This window comes from Vanessa cardui, chromosome 11 (assembly GCF_905220365.1).
Source record: "Vanessa cardui chromosome 11, ilVanCard2.1, whole genome shotgun sequence".
In the NCBI taxonomy this organism is placed as follows: Eukaryota; Metazoa; Arthropoda; class Insecta; order Lepidoptera; family Nymphalidae; genus Vanessa; species Vanessa cardui.
The window spans coordinates 11,055,147-11,077,122 of record NC_061133.1 but is presented as its reverse complement, the minus strand read 5'-3'; the positions used below and the strand labels follow the sequence as shown (position 1 = coordinate 11,077,122).

The 21,976-nt window shown below is 31.9% G+C and overlaps 3 protein-coding genes across 5 annotated transcripts in view; 2 read left to right on the top strand and 1 right to left on the bottom strand.

Moving 5' to 3' along the window:
- LOC124533772 (protein piccolo-like) overlaps window positions 1–15,602 on the bottom strand; it is a 72,529-nt gene extending 56,927 nt beyond the window's left edge. The window contains exons 1-6 of one of the 2 annotated variants that reach the window (XM_047109280.1): window positions 15,173–15,602; window positions 8,792–8,901; window positions 5,333–5,550; window positions 4,443–4,631; window positions 1,936–2,079; window positions 1,308–1,401 (exon numbers count right to left, since the gene is read on the bottom strand). In XM_047109280.1, the coding sequence (XP_046965236.1) occupies window positions 1,308–1,401; window positions 1,936–2,079; window positions 4,443–4,631; window positions 5,333–5,550; window positions 8,792–8,901; window positions 15,173–15,342 (925 nt within the window). In that variant the 5' untranslated portion in view covers window positions 15,343–15,602. The remainder of the gene's footprint in view (window positions 1–1,307; window positions 1,402–1,935; window positions 2,080–4,442; window positions 4,632–5,332; window positions 5,551–8,791; window positions 8,902–15,172) is intronic. The other variant, XM_047109281.1, reaches the window with a different exon arrangement.
- A 797-nt stretch (window positions 15,603–16,399) lies between these two features.
- On the top strand, window positions 16,400–18,661 carry LOC124533526 (fatty acid-binding protein-like). Of its 2 annotated transcripts, XM_047108872.1 has the most exons (6): window positions 16,457–16,510; window positions 16,623–16,720; window positions 17,064–17,155; window positions 17,224–17,393; window positions 17,853–17,963; window positions 18,428–18,661. In XM_047108872.1, the coding sequence occupies exons 3-6, from the start codon at window positions 17,086–17,088 to the stop codon at window positions 18,488–18,490; spliced, it is 414 nt and encodes a 137-aa protein (XP_046964828.1). In that variant the 5' UTR covers window positions 16,457–16,510; window positions 16,623–16,720; window positions 17,064–17,085; the 3' UTR covers window positions 18,491–18,661. The 2 variants fall into 2 exon arrangements, with proteins under 2 accessions (XP_046964827.1, XP_046964828.1); XM_047108871.1 differs by lacking the exon at window positions 16,623–16,720 and having other exon boundaries at window positions 16,400–16,510.
- Window positions 18,662–20,023: 1,362 nt separating this feature from the next.
- On the top strand, window positions 20,024–21,357 carry LOC124533528 (ADP-ribosylation factor-like protein 6-interacting protein 1). The gene is made up of 3 exons (XM_047108873.1): window positions 20,024–20,236; window positions 20,353–20,724; window positions 20,805–21,357. Exons 1-3 carry the CDS (start codon window positions 20,219–20,221, stop codon window positions 20,994–20,996), a joined length of 582 nt encoding a protein of 193 aa, XP_046964829.1. The 5' UTR covers window positions 20,024–20,218; the 3' UTR covers window positions 20,997–21,357.
- The last annotated feature ends 619 nt before the right edge of the window (window positions 21,358–21,976 follow it).

The following is a 21,976-nucleotide window of genomic DNA, read 5'->3' as shown; positions in this document are numbered from 1 at the left end:
AATCACAAGGTTAAAGTGAAGAAGAAGCAAAAATATTGTGAAATTGATCAATAAATGAAAAATATGTTTATTAATAAATATGTTCCAAAGCCTGTCCTTAATGGAAGAGGAGGCATTAGCCCAGCAGTGGGTAAATTACAGGCTGTTACTTTACTTTACTTTTACTTTATATTTATTAAGAACTACTCCCACAGTTAAGTTATATTATTTCATAGTATAAATTACACGACCTGCCTATTTCAAAAAATTAATATATTTCGATTTTATTTATAAACCTTTCGTGGTTCTTTTATAAACCTTAATTCTACGAGCGACATTCTAAGCTGTGAATTCTAAAAGAGCCGATAGTCACCCCTTTTTGATAGGCTCATAATAATAAAACGGCTGATTAAACCGCCTTTTATGACAATTCGCACTTCGCACACGCATTCGTTGATGAAAACAATTGACTACCCTTTAATGTAAATTTGATTATGTTATCCATTATACGTTTTTGCGAATAATAAAGCGTGTTTCACACGGCTTTGATTATGTGTAGATCGTGTTATCAGAATTATCGTACACTGGACGTTAAATTCAATTGTCTATTTAAACATATTATAAGCACAGAAGCGATACTTTAGTTGAGTCGAGATGGCCCAGTAGGAGTCGAGATGGCCCAGTAGGAGTCGAGATGGCCCAGTAGGAGTCGAGATGGCCCAGTAGGAGTCGAGATGGCCCAGTAGGAGTCGAGATGGCCCAGTGGTAAGAACGCGTGCATCTTAACCGATGATTGCGGGTTCAAACCCAGGCAAGCACCGCTGATTCGTGTGCTATATTTGTCTTTATAATTCATCTCGTGCTCAGCGGTGAAGGGAAAACATCGTGAGGAAAACTGTATGTGACAAATTTCATAGAAATTCTGTCACATGTGTATTCCACCAACCCGCATTGGAACAGCGTAGTGGAATATGTTCCAAACCTTCTCCTCAAAGGGAGAGGAGGCCTTTAGCCCAGCAGTGGGAATTTAGAGGCTGTTGTTGTTGTTGTTTGTTGTAAATAATATTTTATAAAACCGTATACAATATAAATAGGAAGACATGGAAAAGGTCGCTGAAGTTTTCCTTACGTGAGGATTTTATCCGTTTTTTAAGCGACGTTAAAGAACTTTCAAAAGATACATGCATAAATATTTTTTTTTTTGCTTACATAAATAGAGGAAGGACAAAAAACCGATGAATGGATTATGTGAAATACTTGTGAGATGACGTCAGACAACTATAAGGGCAGGAGGATGATGGCTCGTATATTGCAACAATTAGACTCACCAATAGCTCGCGAGACCGCCAGCTGTCCGTTGACGCGCCACGTGCCCCAGTACACCACCGAGCCTCCCGACGACTCTATTCGTTCTCGTTCGTCCTAATGCAATAATGAGTTCCACTTAGCACACGTTTCCGTTATTTGTTTCGTTTTTAAAGCTCGACTATTTGGTTAATTTCTCACTGAATCATTTTTGTACCATAGTTTTTATGATGTAAAATAAAATACTAAAATTAATGTAATAATGTGTAGTGTAGTATCAATAGTAAAACTAGGTATTTTTTTGGACATAAATGAATAACATTACGTCTGATCGTAGGGTGCAAGGAAATTTCCTATTCGCTTCTACGACACGAGAACTCCCTACAATCATATCCTTCAGCGGAGTTAAAATGTTAAACTTACTTCAATCTTCTTTAAACAAAGGTCACGCTCAGATCCTCTTTAGCGCCGTTAAATTTCATACTAGATAGAGGTCTAAATCTTCTAAAAACAAACAGATGCCAGACAATACGTCTCTTTATACACGGGGAATTATCTAATATGCCCCAAAATGCTTCCCATTTGAATTAAATAAATATATAAAATTTATTAATGACTAAAATAGTTCTATAACAAATATTGACCACTGACCGGGCGGTCGGGCTTGTGCGGGTGCACGAGTTGCATGAGGCGCATGCGCTTGGCGAGCAGCGCCTGCGAGTCGCCCGCCCACGCCGCCAGCAGGCGCCGCCCGCGCACGCACACCGACACCGCCGTCGCGCCGCCCGACGCGCGCTGCACGCACACACACGCACGCGTTATAACACCACACACTCGCAAGGCTGAAGACTCATCGAAGACATATTAGTAATACACACACATGTAAAAAAGTATGACGTTTGCAACAAGTGTCAAAGTTGTCACGCACACACACACGCGTTATAACACCACACACTCGCAAAGCTGAAGACTCATCGAAGACATAATAGTTATACACACACATGTAAAGAAGTATGACATTAGCAACAAGTGTCAATGTAGCTGTCACGCACACCAATATAATAAAGTTGGCTCGTATATTTTAATTACCTTGTAATACGACATTCTATGATATGTATATAAAAGTAAAACTAGGTATTATGAAACAATGATAGGGCTAATCACCTCCAGTCATTATTCGAACTATGTATATTTCTATGAACCTTTTTTATGTAATCATCGTGACTTTTTTTGATTAATTACTTATCCTCATCAACAGAGGGCAGCAGACAATATACAAATATTAGGCGGTAGGTTTAGACGGAGAATATTAACTATTACTCAATGATTCACTCTATTCATTAATGTATTGTCAATTAATGAGACACAGAAACATGAATACCAGAATCAAACACAAACTGCATAATCAATAACTTCTTTGTAAGGAAACTGCAACAAATTTTGGAACATGACTCCAAATTGTCAAAATTGCACCAATTATCTTACTTAATCGAAAACATTATAATGAAATGTTTGTATACGAGAAATGAGTTCTTAGCAGTTAGCCCACAGGTTATACATAATTAATCCTACCCGAATTGAAAATGTTTAATTTAAAAATAAATTTTCTTAGATTTTTAATGAAATGTACAATTTTAACGAATTATTTATTAATAAAAAAATATGTGCATTACCTTTATATATATATATAAATATTCTATGTACCTAAATTAAATATTCCTAAACGATTTGATTTTCGAATCCCTTAATTGCACAATGGTTTATTGATATCTAATTGGCAAAGTAAATAAACTTATTATTATAATAACCGAACGAAGTTGGGACGAACAGCTACTTATACAATAAAAAAAATCGAATTTTTTTATGGCATAGGTTGGCGGATGAGCATATGAGCCACCTGATGGTAAGTGGTCACCATCACCCATAGACAATGACGCTGTAAGAAATATTAACTATTGCTTACATCGTCAATGCGCCACCAACCTTGGGAACTAAGTTGTTATGTGCCTTGTGCCTGTAGTTACACTGGCTCACTCACCCTTCAAACCGGAACACACCAATACTGAGTACTGTTATTTGGCGGTAAAATAACTGATGAGTGGGTGGTATCAACCCAGACGGGCTTGCACAAAGCCCTACCACCAAGTAAATTAAAAGGCTAAGGTTATTAACATGTAGACTTGACTAGTGACGTTTTCATCAAGTTGCATGTATACGGACTAAATTAATGATAATTTATGTATAAACTCGACTATCCGGATTGATATAAATTATAAGGTGTTTAATTAGTCACACGAATTAAGAAGATTTAATTCGTTACGGATACTATTAATAATATAAAGAAATATGTGTTTGATGTAGCAAATTGTGAAATTATTAACGTCCGATTTATTTCTCTTTCTTATAATCGATAATTTCTTAATAAAGATTATCTAAGTAAGGGTAAAGATTGTTGACTTTTCTAACCTTTATATTATAACAAGGGATATGCTAACTTCAAATATTTTTAGTGACGAAAACCGCTTAGCATAACACGGTATATTCGTAAACTTGCTTCCTACCATACTTAACGAAGGTAATGTATTTTTTTATACAAATACTATGATGATATCTCATCCACTTCGTAAATATCATCCTACTTAAACTAAACTCTTCACCCCTTTGATAATCACTGACTTTTATTTATAAGCAGTAGCTGTTAGCAGTATCTCTAATATTATTTTCATTCAAACTACCGCTGTTAACTATAAGTAATATTTGATGAATTTTTTAGTGCTTAAAAATATATAAATATTATCAGAGTTTCATTAAAAACATAAGTGACCTGATATATTAAATACTGTGTAATACTTCAAGATTAGAATTTTGAAATGAGCAAACGTGTTTGTGCGTGTTTACTGATCACGGGGCAGATATATAAATATTTTCAGAGTTTCATTAAAAACATAAGTGACCTGATATATAAAATACTGTGTAATACTTCAAGATTAGAATTTCGAAATGAGCAAACGTGTTTGTGCGTGTTTACTGGTCACGGGGCAGATATATAAATATTTTCAGAGTTTCATTAAAAACATGACTGACTTGATATATAAAATACTGTGTAATATTTCAAGATTAGAATTTCGAAATGAGCAAACGTGTTTGTGCGTGCATACCTTCTGGTTGCTCTTGCGCACGAACTCTGCGTCGGTGCGCAGGTAGGCGTCGTCGGTGGCGCGTCGCAGGTCGCGCGCGAAGTGCGGGCTCTCGGCCAGGTACTGGTGCAGGTGCGCCGCGCAGTACGACGCCGCCGCCGAGCCCGCGTGCCCGTCGTACACCGCGTAGAAGCTCGTCGGCTCCGTCGTCTGCGCAAGCACACGCCATCACACTCTCTGACCACTCACTTCGCCGGAACCAATTCAATTACTTAAACTTTTAAAAAAAGGCGTATTATTCGATACAAGATTTTATAAATGATCTTGATGATTGATGATGTTTGATGATGATGATGATGATCTTTTTTATAAGCGTAGAATTAATACCCGTTGACTTCCAGACAGGATATATTAATTTAAATAATTGTATTAACTAAAATGACTGTACTTTTTTTTAAATGTTGAAAAAGAGTAACTATTGAGTTTCTTGCCGGTTCTTCTCGGTAGAATCTACTTTCCGAACCGGTGGTAGCTTCACTTAATTGTTATATGACGATTCAAAAGTGCTTGAAAAAGCCCACTTGAATAAAGTATATTTTGATTTTGATTTTGAAACAAATAACATGTCTTAAGACCCAATATTGCGATCATGATAGACACTACCAAGCCAAATCGAAATTAATTTTTTAAAAATCCTGATTTTTTTTAATACTTTTGATGTTGGTTAGTAAATTTGCGCCAAGGAATTATTAATATCGCCATTGTAAATTACCGTACCGAAAGTACAGGCCCAGGGTTCAGTAAAGATCATGAGACGATTACCCCACCAGGCCACCCCTATAGACCTCTATATAGAATCTTTAGCTTGCGTCCAAAAGCTTACAATTTTTTGCAATTATAACTTCACTTGCCTCAATGCCAAACAAGGCTTCGAGGTTTCCAATCTCCACATGCCGGTCCTCCATAGATCTCCTTATATTTTTCGTGGCAGAGGAGACGGTGCGAAATTCTCTCATCGTTGGAGGAGGCGGTGGGGGGAGTGTGTCGAGGCGGGAATTGTCCAAATATCGAATGCACACGTCGTTGACGCGTGCCGTCACTGCTTGCATTAATCGGAGGGCTACGTATTCTGTAAAACATAAAACAATATTAAGTTTTCAGTCTTGTTTTACGCAATCAACAATATACTTAAATTATAATGTTTAACTGTGTCAAATTATTTACAAGTGAAACCTCAAAAATAATGTTTTTATCGAATTAAAAAAACACTTTTAAAGAGATAATTAAAAATAATTGTTTGACTAATATGGAGTAGAAATTGCCAACAACCAAATGGTGTGTATACCATACCTATCTGTATATTTAAGAAGTATTCATATAATTGATATTACATAGGTACTATATAATTTCACATATATTCTATATACCGTATTCTGCATGGTTTTTACGAATCTGCCTGTACCAGCTAGACTTGAATTTGTCCAAAATTAATAGAATTACATAAAAATTCGAATTCTGATTAGAATAAAAATATGTAAATTGTTTGAATTAATTGCCTAACTACTCATTTTTATTTAGATTCTACATAAGAAAGTGTTATATATTAACGTATTAAAAATAGTCATTGTAATTTAAACATTAATTATGATAGAAAATAAAATGCTTTCTTAAATAGAAATTATAAATTTTAATTAACCTCGCCTCTCCACTTATCCAAATTGAAAAGGTTACAAGTTACAGGTTTATTTAATTTATATTAATTCATATAAAATCTGCGACCTTCTGATCAAGTATGCCTTTCCACCTATAACTTGCAATACGATATAACTAAATAATTGCATATCATTATGCATTTATATCACATTGTAAAATAAAAGATGAATTATTGTATATTACCCGAATTAAATTCCAAATAAAAAAACCAATTGTAGAAAGGAGTTATTAGTTTTAAAAAACTTAGCAACTTGCTTCAATAGTGCACAAAGAGAGGTGCCTTCCGACCGCATTTGTTTATTTTAGACTTCATTAAAACCGGTCCCAATACCCACTCGCATACAACAAGAATTATTCATTTGAACAGCCGCTAATAACTAATCATATACGATTTTTAGAAATATATACAGATTCGATAAAGACCGAAGTTAGCTTCAGAACATTTAGTAATAGTACTTGATGAAGGACGCAATCCTTATTAGGCAGTTATTATATATTCACTTGGTATCCCACTCATCAAATGGTGAAAGGGCTATAGTGTTGTAAACAATTTTGATACGTGTAACACTATAATGATATAATAACTATAAACACAATAAACCTGCGGCTTTACGCGCGCGAAATTTATAAAACTTTATCGTGAACAACAATCGTCATCCCCATTTTAGCATTTCGAGGGGTGAATTAAATAGCCTATGTACTTTTCCGGAACTTCAACTACCTCCGTACCAAATTTTACCTAAATCGGTTCAGCGGTTTAAGCGTGAAGAGATAATTTACAGAATTGCTTGCCCATTTATGATATTAATATATATGTTGCTCACACTTTCTTACATTACGCTTGTATTCCGCAGCGATTTGGATTTGCTCTTATTGCATATAGAGAGAACTCTACAATCGTAACATTTTATTATTTAATGTCGAAAATCTTCTACCATGCTAAGAGAATTTCAGTAAATAAAACACTGGCTCATTATTCAATGCAATGTCTCAACAAATCAATTTGTTTACAATAATTATATTTCACAATTTATTATTCATCTTCGCCAGTTCGTACGTCAAATCTTGCACTGGAGTTTAAGCATGCCCATCTAAAAAGATGAAGTTTTGGCGCTAGCATGTTTCGTTTTAGTCTTTGTTTTAAAACGAGTTTTTCATTTATTTAAGTTCTAGCCTAATATAACATAAGGTCGTTTCCCAAATTATATTTGCTTATATTAGTTCTGCGCTATTAATGATGAGTCAAAGTAGGCGTGTCCTAATATTTAACGGTCAGTTTTATGATGTAACCCAGTAGATAAAACGATAACATTATGATATCATATATACATAGATACAATAAGCATTGTCTCTCAATTATGGCAGTATATGCGTCTTATAACCATCTCGTTATCTTTGAAATTTAATATCAGCATTATGCATTGCGTTCTTATCTATAATATATTTAAAAAAAAATCTAAAGAATAATATATTCTATTCCATATCATTCAAAGTTATTGAGTATCAAACCTCCTAACACAGATACATTTACATATAATAAATCGAGTGACAGCATTTTTGACGTATTATACGTAACAAAAAGGCTCGTCGTCGTTTCGATTACCGGGAAGTGGTAATCACTTTTGATTTTGTAATCAATTTGTCCGTCTAATTTAATACCTTGTTTCATAGTCTGAGTAGTATATGTAACAAGGACTCTAGGATCAATAAGTAAGCAAAGTCTATCTCGGACCTAATTTTCAAAGCAATGCCCTAGCAAATAATTAATAATTATGAGACAACATCACATAAATTACTCTGTTCCCAATGTAAGTAGCAAAAGCACTTATGTTATGGAAAATCAGAAGTAACAACAGACCCAAGACGACATAGAAAACTAATGGTAATCTACATCGACTCGGCCGGGAATCGAGCTCGGGACCACGAAGTGGCCTACCCATGAAAACCGGTGTCACACACCACCGGACACACTATTCGACCACGGAGGTCGTAAAAGATTAATGTATTTTTAAATGTAAAAAAATATACTTAGTAGTATAACTAAACAATGAAATAATCGCTGAAAATTCGGTTACAACATTATTCCAGTCCGAAACAAAGTAGCGGGTATCGAGTGACCTTCAATAACACTGAATGATTGATCATCATTGAACGTCTGAAGGAGGTCAGGTCAAGTAGGCAAAGTAACAATATTCGTCTTTTATGTATGAGTGAGCGCATATCGATCGGTCTAGCTTCAGAGTTACGACAGAGTTATAGCGATCGTAAAACGACAAAGATACTTTTAAGATACTTTCGCAGGACATTAAAGAGACGGTAGACGGTAACTTGGCAAGTTATGTTAGAAGTGAAAATACATATCGAAGCCGCTTTTTTGTCGATACTTTTCAACTTTAATTGATAAACTTTTTGACTTACTATTACTATTTGATTGTATGCATATATATATGCTAAGATATAAAACAAACAAATGTTTAAGATACCATTTTCGAGTTACGTTTGAAAACATTTCTCTTATCGCCAACCTTATAATTTTTATTCTCTTCGCGTCAAGAACCACATTTTTTTTTCTATATTATAAATACAGAAGACATGAGTACATGTAGGAGACATGTAACGTTAAAACAAAATGACATAACACGTTTGATAAAATTTACCTGACTCATCAGAATTATATCCAAATTCGTTGGGATGCTTCTTAGATGCGACGCGGACTTCGTCAAGTATGATCCGTTGTAGTGGAGCCATCAACGTGAGAGGGCATTGTCTGGAATCAAGAAGTTCATTATGAATGTACAGCAAAAAATAATTTACTTTTATTGCTTTAATTCACAGCGAGCTCGGCAGAAACAAACCTCGCCAGGAAACCTGCATATTATGTCAGATTCAAGTCTGCCACACGTGTATCCAAAAGAAACGTGTGATCCAAGGCTTGGTAACTTCTTCGTAAAATGAAAATTAGCTCAGAAATAGGAATAATTAATATAGTTGTAGTTAATTTTATTAAACCTTTAACGATAAGTCGCTACATTACATTAATTAATAACAAGTATATTTGTATAAACATACAACACGACGTAACGTAAAAAATGTTTCAAGCTTAAAATCAAAGAATAAAACCATTAAATTAAATCGATATGGGTTTTTCATAGGAAACATGATAGCACTAAACCTATGGTTAAATATGACTAACCTTGCAATTACCCCCTAAGAACCAGACTTGTAGCGCTGAACTGCACTATCGCGATGGAAACAAATGACGGTTCTTTACAAACCTTACTTATATACGCCATTGTTATTGACAAAAATGTTCACATCTCAGACTTGATTGATGTATTCTTTTTTTTAGTTTTAAATGCGTTCTTATATTGTTACAATATAATATTTATAATGTATTCCTACGAAAGGAAAAGGAAAGATAAACAAACAACTTAGACGCTGAATTGACATTAAAAACTATTGTAGTTATCTTTAGTATTATATAATATTATATTCATTATATTGAAACTTACATCGAAGTACATAGTACTCCAATTCGAACATATTGTATTGGTCGGAATTACCACTTTTGCTTATTCATGTACTTTCTTTTTAAAATATTTTTATTAGTATATATCTCTTTACATTTATCGGCGACCATCGTTGACTGGTAGATAAAGTCTAGACCATATTTTGTGTCATGCAATTGTTTGTGCCTAAATAGACATAAAATTAATATTTATTAATCTAATGAATAAAAAATATCCTATAAAATATATCTTACTATTTACAAACATAATAAATGAGTGTAATATCTATCTGACTTTTAGGACGCGTTTATGTGCTTGAATATTTGCTCTTTCAATTTCATCAAAACTACTGATCGGATTCTTGCCAAATATAAGTAGGTATATTATGTTCTGTGATACTTTTGATATCATTTTATTCTCAATTATTGTGTGTGTACAAGTGATTAACAGTTAATGGCTATTGTATCAATTTCAAATAGATTCACCAATTACATTAATTGTATCAGAAATTAAGAAAATACGGTTAACGCTTCGCTTAAAATTAGTAGTATCGATAGGGTTATTATGCTATTCTATTTCTTTCTATTCTTGGTTATTATCCAACCAAATAAAAGTCCTGAATGGTTAATCATTCGTTCATTGACACGTATATGTACTTTTAGGCTAAAAAGATAACATTTATCAGACTACACAATGGAAGTCAGACCAAATGTTTTCGCCTACACCGATACCATTCCAATACAGGTAACATCGCAGCATTCACAACGTCGAACAAAAAAATAAATAAACTGCGAGGCCGTTCACTCGTATTTAGTCGGAACATGTGTTAAATTTCCCTGTTCCCCAATCGAGTAGAGTACATTCACGAAATAAAATGCGGACGCGTACGTCTGTCTGTAGGATACATAAAAAGGTCAGTGCTCTTGGCGGGCACAACAATATCTAACGAAATCCTGACACTTTAAGATCAAATGCTTCTGGCAACGACTACGGTAGTTTTCCAAAGTCACTTTAGACACCATTGCAAAGTATTAGAATCTTATGATATCATTTAACGTGAATTGCATTGAGCTGTTGCCAATTATACTGTTCGAGACATAAATATAAACGCGATGATTAATTTATACATGATATATTTAATTTACTCTAAAATAAAAAATACAATTATTATGACGATATTTCTTGTTTCAATTATAAACTCGAAGCAATAAAGCGTTCGCATTTACAAATTATATTACTTTGAAGAAATTATTTCGTCTGGAATTATTATCAACAATTAAATGTGAAAGTTAGGAGGTGAGTCGTCCATTGACTCTGTCACACTATCAACGCATCCGTACTTCCCACGCGCACGCGTGCCAATTTGTGCAACGGACATAAGGGCATTTTCATAAAGACGCCAATCGTATTATATTATTTTCGCCACAGGTCACCTACATGTTAATACTTCCGTCGCCTCTCGTCTAAGGACGACATTCTATTAATATGCAATTTGTATTGTAGCATTTCCTGATTCCCTACGACGGATTTAGCGTCGAGGAAGTGTATTCCGGTACTTCACTATTTGTTTATTTCTCGTAAAAACTACGTGAAAAAATATGTTATAATTTTTTCATCTTCGTCTAAGCAGATGTACATAATACATATGTATATTTAAAGCACATATATTCGTTATAAACAATGAAACTATACGATTTCACTTTCGAAACTTACACCTACGTAAAATAATACCTCATTCGATAGACGCTGACTGTTTGTAAAAGTGATATGTAATTACATTCTATTCAGTCGCAATTACTATGGAAATGTATCGGATTATAATTTTTGTTTACAAAAAAACTAATCATAGTCTAGATATAAAACGCATTTAGGTCGCCAGAAAATAAATAACAAACTTGATTGTTATCAGTAAATTTTAAGTGATATCAGCGAAAAAATATCTTTTATATTGTAAACATTATAAAGAGGCCGATTGGTAAGTAATTTCATTTTTACAGTTTGGGAGTGCACCCAAATATTGTATTTTATATTTATTCTACATTATGTACATTAAAACAATTGTATTTAAATCATAAATGATGAGAAAGAGATTTTTTTATCTTCGGTTCGGAATGTAACCCAACCTAACCTGAACCTAAATTCTTTCCTGAGGTAGGCGCTTATAATGTCATCAAACAATTTTGATGTAAGATCAAGGAACTCTAAATAAAGTCACGCCTTGAAAGTGCGTACCTAATTGATGACCTCGTTATTTCAATTGCCAAGTTTATCACACCTATTTTAAGCTTTAATAAAACGCATTGCCCACCGGTCACCACAAGCATTCATAAGCCGTTGGATAATATTTACCAATTATTATTAATATCAAACATACAATCTTTGTGGAATGCAAAATATCAAAACAGTAACTTGTAACTGTAATATATATGCACTATAAGTTATAATATAGATTATAAAATTTAGTGACATTTAAAATTAGCATACACGATAACGAGGTGGGCGAGAAAACCTGCTCTTTAATCTATAATTTCAAATATTCTTGAAATAGCCAATAATATGTAAATTATTTTAAATATCAGTTTGAAAACAAATATGAACTTCTTTAGGATTCAAGCCGCAAGCTCTTGTGGGTATGGAATTTGTTCAATTTATTACTCTTCTAAATATTGGTGGGTTCCATTTTGAAGGATGGAAAGCCAGTGTGACTACACGCAAAAAGGAAATAAGATCTTAAATCCCAGAGTTGGTGACGTATTGACTATGGCGAGGGAATAGTTAATATTTCTTACAGCGTCAATGTCTGTGGGTGGTGGTAACCACTTACCATCTTGTGGCCCATTTTCCTGTCAGCCTATCAACGCAAAAAGCTTTGTTTTTATTATTTTGCCATTTTTAATCTTAAAGCGTTCGCATTTTGCGTCCCAAGGATTCTTAGTCGTATCTTTTCGTCACATTCTACTGTTTCACTTATCTCACAACAAAACAAAATTCATACTCAATCGGACGCTGACGAATATTTTGATTTATGTAAAACTATCAAGTAACCTACTTAGCCTATACAAAGTTATGTGACGATGTATTTACATATTCCCACACGACCGCGACTTGTTGATTGAGTCTATTAAATTTCGCTGTTATTTGCAACTTATTGTTAGACATTGTTATTGCACTCGATCGTAACATTAGCGTTGCATCGTGTATACAATGATAAGATAGCGTAAACAGTGACTCACATGACTAGATATAAAATAATTCACAAAATAAAACGATAGAATTGCTATTTGTAATAATCTATTTCTTGGTATTTATATGAAGTGAGACATTATGCAATGAGGTATGATGCGCAAAGTCGTAACACGCAATTTACGCTAACTTGCGGAATAAGTTGGGCTTAATGAACCGTCTAGCAAATTACGTCAAAGTAGGAACACCTCCCAACATTCCCGGTGTCGGTTTCATCTTGAAACTTACTACATATTTTAATGTAAAGTGAATTGCGTAAATTCTCCTACACAAACGAATAAATGTATACGTAATAAGTCGTATATGAAATGTTCACAAATAATTTAATGGTATAAAAGTTATGTAACGCTGTGTTAAAAAAAATTACCTTTCTAAAATAGATATATAAAGTTAAGTGAAGGGAAAAAAATATTTAAACAATCGTAAAATCTTTTCAGTCTAGTTAGCTTTAACGATTAGATAACATTCGTTTGCTATTCTCTATTTACATAAGTATTGTTTTGCGAGCAAAACATATGAAGTTAATTTAAATGCACCAAAAACCCATCGTGCTTTTGAATAGCGACTGTGTCATAAATATATTAATATTTTAAACATAATATACAAGTACACGTTTATTAAAACCCAAATAATTGCAGTCATCATCTGCCTGTAATTATTCTAATAAGATGATGTCGGTTGTTTTAGCTCCTCGAAACAAAGATTTATAAGCCTTTAATGGCAGCTTCCAACCCTCCTCCATATGAAATAGGAATTTCCCAGTTCTAATACTGTAGTTCTAGATTATTGTAGCGCAAAAAACTCATAACAGGCTCTTACGATGCCCACATGCTACATTTTTCTCTGGAGAAACGCATACCAAATCGAAGAAGATACATAATAGTACAGTAACACCAATTACTGTTAGTTTTTGCGTATATTTACGATACATTAAATAATTTTCCTCGTAAGAAATCATGACGGAAAATCTAATAATAACAATTAATATGTGGTATATGTGTGTGTCATATTTACGAGCGCGATTGTGTGTATCTGAAATGACTATAAATCAGCACATTACAAACAACGCAGGCGTCACCTGCGGTTGTGATCGCACCGCCCAGGATGAGTAATACTTGTTTTACTCAATCTCTGATTAAATCATTGTACACACCGCCATACTACTAAATATCAATGTTCTTTCCTGACTTAGACATGCTACTAATTAAAAATGAAGAATTATTACTTGACACTTTCATTCACACTTGAACAAATATTTTTTGTTTTAAGTAAATATTCTGAGTTATTGTTAATGGTCAATGCCCTGTGTGAGTTATAAATGCAACTATTATGGAGTTGCATTTATAAAATTAAATGTGCACAGGATAGAAAAGAAAAAAGATTAATTTGTCTATTTAAAATAAGAATAGCCTTGACATTTATTTACATTACTGCAGTTAACTATCATTCGAGCTTACTGGCTGATGTGATTATGATACCTTATCGAAGTAATGCAGAAATAAAATAATTGTTTACATTTTTAAAATATTTCAACGCATCTTCTTTTATCAAAAATATAAAATAAGATTGAATAGTCCAGTTTAAAAAACTTATTTTTACTATCTAAGGCGAGTTGTATAGATATATTAATTTAAGAAATCTCTGTATACATAAAATTAGAGATATATTTATCTTATATATGTCATTTATGGGGGTAAGTATTGTAGTACATAATAGTATCAATCAAAGTAATATTAAGAATATTTGATTAAAATTTCTAATTCATTTAATCAGTCGTTACCATGTATACTATTCTGGATGTTTAATTTTATGACTTTATTTAGAGAAACATCAAAACATTATATGAAGGTGTTTAATGAATAGTACAAAACTATACAGATTTTCTTTTAAATCTTACCATTTAATATATTAGGGAATTTGTGATTTAAATCTACCCAGCCACCAATCGGATTTGGGTAAGTGTGGTGGAATAAGCTCTAAACCTTTTACTCAAAGGGGCCTTAGCCTTGTTACTTTAGATGATAATCTGGTTACTATAGTAATACATTCATTAATAAGTAATAGTATTAATGTATTATTAGAAATTAAGTTTTAAAATGCAATGATAACACAACTTTTTTTTTTTTATATTAGAATGTTTATTTAAAACTTAATATATATTTTATATTATCAGATAAGATACTCTTGTATATTATTAGTTTAACATTATCAAAAATAAATAAGGGTCTGAAATTTAGTAGTAAGACCAATAATATCAAAATAGGAACATACAGAAGAAATACTTACTTTTCGCTCAAATATTGTGAGGTCCAGTAAATTACTTCTCCCGGCAACTCCGCCTCCGTAATTGTGTATCCCGCGATATTCACAGGCAATTGATCCTCAGGATCAACAGTTGCCGCGAAGTTCTCAAAGAACACTCGATACGAAGTTAAATAGTCATCTTTATCGCCCATTTTACAATATTCGGTATTGTTTAATAAAGGGAATAAAACTGAACGAAAATCATCAACAATTACTTGTTTTGGAATATAGAGTCCGCTCGGGTCAAGTAATCCTAACTTACCAAGACACTATAAAAAACTGAATTAAACTTAAAATAAGAATTACTAATACTCCTTAACTAATCAAATCCTTTTTAAGTCAGTTTTATATTTTTGATAAAATCAAAACACTCGAATCACATCTCGCTCACACACGTCACATAGTACAATCCATAGTCATATTATGTATTATTATAGCTATCAGGCATCAGCTTTTACCGTCATTTCCACTACATTTTTACCGTACGGTTTTTAATACGCCGTTACACCTTATAAATTGTGTACACTGCGTTTTTGCCGCAGATATTTTTGTCGCTCACCGATGTGAAACATAGAATATTATAGAAGCGTTCACGGTAACTCGTAAGTCTTGAAATTAAATTTTAAAACAAATTTGCTTCGAAACAAATAAATCTAAATAAAATTAAAGATAACATTATGAGGTTCACACAAAAATCATATTTTATCCTCGTAAGGCGTATCCTTGTATTTATTTTCTATGTTATTGTATATCCTAATGGGATCATATTAAAAATAACAATAAAGTAATTAAGCAGCGTATATAATTAAATTAAAACAAGTAGTTAATGTCTTTATACGTTACCCATATGAGTTTTTATAAAGTAGAAAATAGATATACACACAAAGTCACAAAACAAAGGGGAAATTCGCGTTGAATAAAAAATTTCAATATGCACGAGCTATGGAGTTAGAAGAGTATATAGTTATTTAAAGTTTGTTACTTTAAGAAAATTACAGATCGCTGTGTATCACATAAATTATAGTAGCATGTGTTGAAATAAAATTAATATTGTGTAGTTAATTTTATTCAAATTTAAAAGGAAATTGAACCATCATTGCTTGCATCTTGCATATGCATGAAATATGAATATATAGTAGTTATGTTATTCTGTGCTTTGACATATGTCAAAGACAAATGACAATAAACAATACTTATTTGTATATAGTATATACTATATAGGTAGGTATATAATAGGTATTGATAAACCACCAATCGGTAATAGCAAACGGCAAACGCATCAAACTTGCATAAAACTTTTTTAAACTTTCTACACAAGAGGTAATATGATACAAAAATGTATTATTAAATTACTTTTAAAACAGAAAACGCGTATTGCATTTTGTTTTTCTAATTTTCCGTTCACGTTTTATCGATAATTTATTGTTATCAGTGCTACATCAATAAAAACAATATTGCACTCAAAATAAGTAAATAGGAGAGATACATTTTAATCATACAATTGGCATTGTTGTCTTATATTGCTTACAGGTAGGTTTCTACGCAAATATTACTTATGTATTATTATAAGAATTGTTGTTACGTTTTTTTTTCTTTTCCTTTTTCAATTATTTCAGAAAAATATTGAAAATGAAAAAGCTAACGAAGAGGCTGAATTCATTGTTAATAATTCATATTTAATGCATTATCATTCATCTTAGTAATCTTTGTACGTGACCAGCTTTTAAGTGATAAGTGTTATCTTATTGTATTGATTAAAACAGTAGAGTACTGTTAATAGTTTCAATCGGTCTATTGAACTCTTTTAACATTGAGAAAGCGAAAGTTGCATAATTATCCTTGAATTCTAATTCGAATATTTCATTATTTCTAGGTGCTTTATTAAAAAACTAAAAATGCCTTCAATTCCTGGAAAGTATCAACATTATAAAAATGAAAACATTGATGACTATTTCATAGCAGTAGGTAAGTGTTTAGTATTTGTGCCCTAAAAATTAATTCAATGGAATTTTGAAATATTTTTTGTCATACAGGTGTACCTTTCATGGGACGGAAGATGATGGCAATGTCATCTCCTCTAATGGAAATAACAATGGATGGTGATAATATGGTCATTAAAAATTCATCATTGCTCCGAACAGTGGAAATGAAATTCAAGTTAGGCGAGGAGTATGAGGAACGTATGCCTAATACAACTATTAAGGTAAATTTATTTAATTCAAATAATATTATAATAATTGTATTATATTATAATAATAATATTTATAATAATTGTATTAAAAAAATAATAGAACAAAAACTGAATAAGACCATATGTTTAAAAATGTATTATAAATTTGAGACAAAATATTATATTGTAATTTATTTTATAAATCTTTTGATATTGAATTACAATAATAAAGGTACCTTTCAGACTTATGCTCAAAATAAATAATTAATGTAACTCACAATATTATTTAAAAATTCTCTATCCTAATAAGCTAACAAAAAAAAGTACATAAATGTTTTTTGTTATTGTTTTACAAACTTATTGTTATTTGATGTCTGTCACTATATGTCAATACTTTCTATTTGCACTTTCGAAAGCAATGGAATGTTTACTATTTTTATTTTATGGTTACGTTATTTTTGTTTGTGCTAGCCTTTTTTATTATCATTTCAGAGTTGTACTAAAATTTTAAATGACCATGAACTTGAAACTTTATCTACTATACCTGAGAGTGGTGCTAAGTGTGGAAGACATTATTTATTTACAGATGATGAATGTGTTATAGTAAGTATAGTTTACTATTTTTGTATGTCGCAGTGTAAGAATGCATAATAAGCAACAGCAATATTTAAAAAAACAACTATAATATTGTATTTCAATTTGGTCCTGATAGATTGCTGGGCCTACTATGAGTCTTTTGTCTTTAGGAAGCTATAGCAGATATAACATGATTGGTTATAGACAAAAAATCTTGTTTTTACATATGTATATACTAGTAGTCGCCTGCGGCTTCGCTTGGGTTTTAGTGTTTTGTGAGTCGTCATGTGTTAGACAAAATGTAGTCTATGTCCATTCTTAGAGTTCAAGTTTGCTTCATACCAAATTTCATCAAATTCGGTTCTGCGGTTTATTCGTGAAAGAATGACAGACAGACAGCAGAGTTACTTTCACATTTATAGTATTAATATAGATGAAGGTTCAAAAATATATTGCTTATTCACCTTGCATAATCTATTCTTATCTTTCAGACTTTGACTCATGACAAAGCACAGACACCAGGTAAAAGATACTTTCGCAGAGTGACTTCTTAAACATTTGAATTTTGTATAGGAGTCTAAAATTAAAGCATACTGTGAGATCATTGATTAAATATAATTGGTTATTGGAATAAAAGGCAACTTTATACTTATTTATGTTTATAAGTTATACTTCAATTGTTGTAATATTTTTCTAATTTTGTAATAAATGTTTTTCTTTTTAAATGTTCTTTTTTTTACATCAGTCAACAATCATCTGTAACAAGTCCTCCTTACACTAGTTATTACTTATTCATTTTTTAAATGAATATAAAGTCATTTGATTCACTCAACCAATGATGTTGTAGTAAACAGATATGTTATTAACGCGCAAAAAGTGAAGACTAGAAAACGTCCTAATTGGGAGGTTTGCCTTTAGTTGTTTTACGTAGTAATACGTTATAATACATCATAATTACGTAGTGATACGTTTTGCGTAATTAAAACATTTAGTTATCACTTTTACTTATTGTTTTTATCAAGCTATCCTTTTTACTTTGAACGAAATGTAAAAATAAACTTAAATAAACGGTCCCCGGCGCGGCACACTTTTTTCTGTTGTATGGATATAACATATCTGTTTATTAGAATATCATTGCATTCAACTATATATTTTTTCAATTAAGCTATGTATTTTTCGATAGTATTATTGCCTCAAGATAACTTATTTCATAGGCCTGATAATGATGCTATATTTTAATAAGATACATTTGCGTCAGTCAAGAATATAAAAATGTATCATGATCATTTGGAATGTTTTCTAGAAAAAAACTAAGTATACCCTCAAGTTTAAAAATTGTGTCTTGTAGATGAGTAAAATTTACATAATGAGATACGACTATCAAAGTCCATTTCAAAATAAAAATAAAATATTCAATGACACATTAGGGCCTCGACTCAAAAAACATTAACGAAACCTTTTCTCAAAATTATTTATAAGACTACCTAGACTATAGTCCAAAACTATCGATAGTCTAAAACTCGATACTATCAACAACGATATTATTGTATGTATCGAGCCAATAATATTTCTTACAAAGAGCTAGCAATACTATAGATATAATCGATCGATAGTATTGCCCTTATCAATAGTACTGCTTACGGAGAGCTATCCTTACTCTCGATGGTATCAAAAGTATGGATCAAAACGATAATATCGATAGTACTATCGATAAACTGAATAGTTTTTGAGGTCAACTATCGATAGTTCTATATTCTGTCGATAGTTCTGCATAGTTATAGATAGCATAACACATACTTTATTGCAGAATACTAATAAAACAACTCATTGAATACGAATGAACTTAAAAGCGACCTAAATACTGACAAATAAAAAATAATGACACAAATATAATTTTGTATCGGTTCCTAGCGCTTTCTAATGCGCTGTAAAAGCTACAAGTTCTATATTAGAATCTATAATTTATTGTTTATTTTTTATCGTACGGCTATAGGTATCTTAAAGTTTGTAATTGTTCAATAATATAATTTTTTTTAAAATTGTGTAATATTTAATTTTCTCTACTTTTTGTGTCTTGTAAGACTCGAATGTGAAATGGTGATTTTTGATTGTCATAATTTCTTTGTCTTACTTTGACAGATAGTAAAAAAATCTAATTTGAATCTTTGTCAGGCTGAACGTCGTCTTTTCCCTTTTTACTGTTTCACATTCGAACTATTCATAGGAGCGTCCATCATAAAGTAAATAACGTTTTGAACATTCATTTATAACTCTTTTTCAAAATGGCAGAATTGGTTCAGGTATTGACTTTTATTAAAAATGTATATTAGTCTATTTAGGTCTACTCTATAATTATGCGCTATTTAAACACTTATCCGATTAATTATTTGAATAATGCAAGGAATTTGTATTTTAGGAACAGCAAGTGAAAAAAGTGCAAAGGCTTCTGGAAGGTTGGCGCATGGCTCTTTTGCCCTTAAAATCGGTACTATTATGGGAACAGCAATGGCATCCTTGCGCTATATTTGCGTCTGTCTCTATTTTATTCTTTTCAATTTGGCTTATGGACCTCAACACCCTAGCGACATTTTCAGTTGTTGGTCTGATATTAAATTTTGTTGACTTCATTGTTCCAATAATATCAAATACTATTTGTGGTCCCAATTCTTGGACAGGCCAAAAGGAAAAACTATTTGAAGAAATTTGTAGAAGCATTGTAATACATTACAACAAATTACTAGGCAATATCAATGCATTTTATTCTATGCGAGAGAACAGTCCTTCAATGGTGAGTTTATTATAAGAAAATTAATGTAATTAATTACTCGCCTGCTATGTGAATATTATTCATAATTTTTCTATTTTCAGTATTACATCATATCAATCAGCATGCTGTGCACCTTGGCGTGGTTAGCTTCATCTATAAACAACATATTCCTGTTATATATATTATCTACAGTTGTTCTACTATGGCCTGGTATTCAGCAGAGAGGAATTTTCAATACCCTTATGTCCTTAATCAAAAAAACACCAAAAATTACAACTTTAAAATCAGATTAGATACAAACTGTACTAATGTTTTAAAATTAGCTTTTTTATCACAGCTAAAGCTTTAGGGTCTTAGACCTTATGATCTCTTTTTATATTTGTGATATTTAAATATTTTAGGCAGTTAAACCTACATACACAAAAGTACCTAGAAATTGTTCAGGTGTTATTTATGTAGTAGACTTTTATATGGTAATGGCTGTAGTGTGTTAATATTTGCAGTTTATATGAAAGAATGCATGCAATAGCAAGTTTTTAATATTGTATTATAAAGTGATGTATGAACTGGTCATTGTTTTAAGTTTAAGCTAAGCTTGTTCATTGTGAGCTATAAATTATTTTATTTGGGTTAAATAAAAAAATGTACCATAATGTCTTTTCATTTTATCACAAAGTTCTTATGAAATTTTTTTAGGTCACAGATTTTACCAATAAAAAAAAAACGAGAAAAGTTTTTATGAAAATCATCACTAATTATGAAAAAAAAGGAAGAGACTAAGTTTTAGCCCAGCAATGGCACATTTAGAGAGTGTTAATTTACTTTTCCATATATAGTAGGCACCACCTCTTTCCTTTTGGGCAAGTGCCCAGAGCCACACGATCGGTAGGGCCTCCCTCCCTAGTTCTTACCAGATCCTGAGAACATAACCAATATGTACTATCAAAGCTAATTATATTAGAAATCGAACATAAATTACTGAAAACGATACCAATTTTCTAACTTTAACATGCGTGAAGCTGTTCTACTCTCGCCCGTCTTATGCTGTCTGACAAGTTTATATATATAAAAATACAATTTACATGTATATACATGTATATACATGTTTGTAAAAAAGATTCATCAATAGACTAATGAAAAGGGGATGAATAACCCCCGCCCATTATCCTAATATGCCCAGGGCGTCCGATAGGTTAAAGACGGCCTTGATAGTTGGTTAGGTTATATTTCTTATTATTAAAAAAATTCCACAATTTGTGAACCTGTGTAAAAA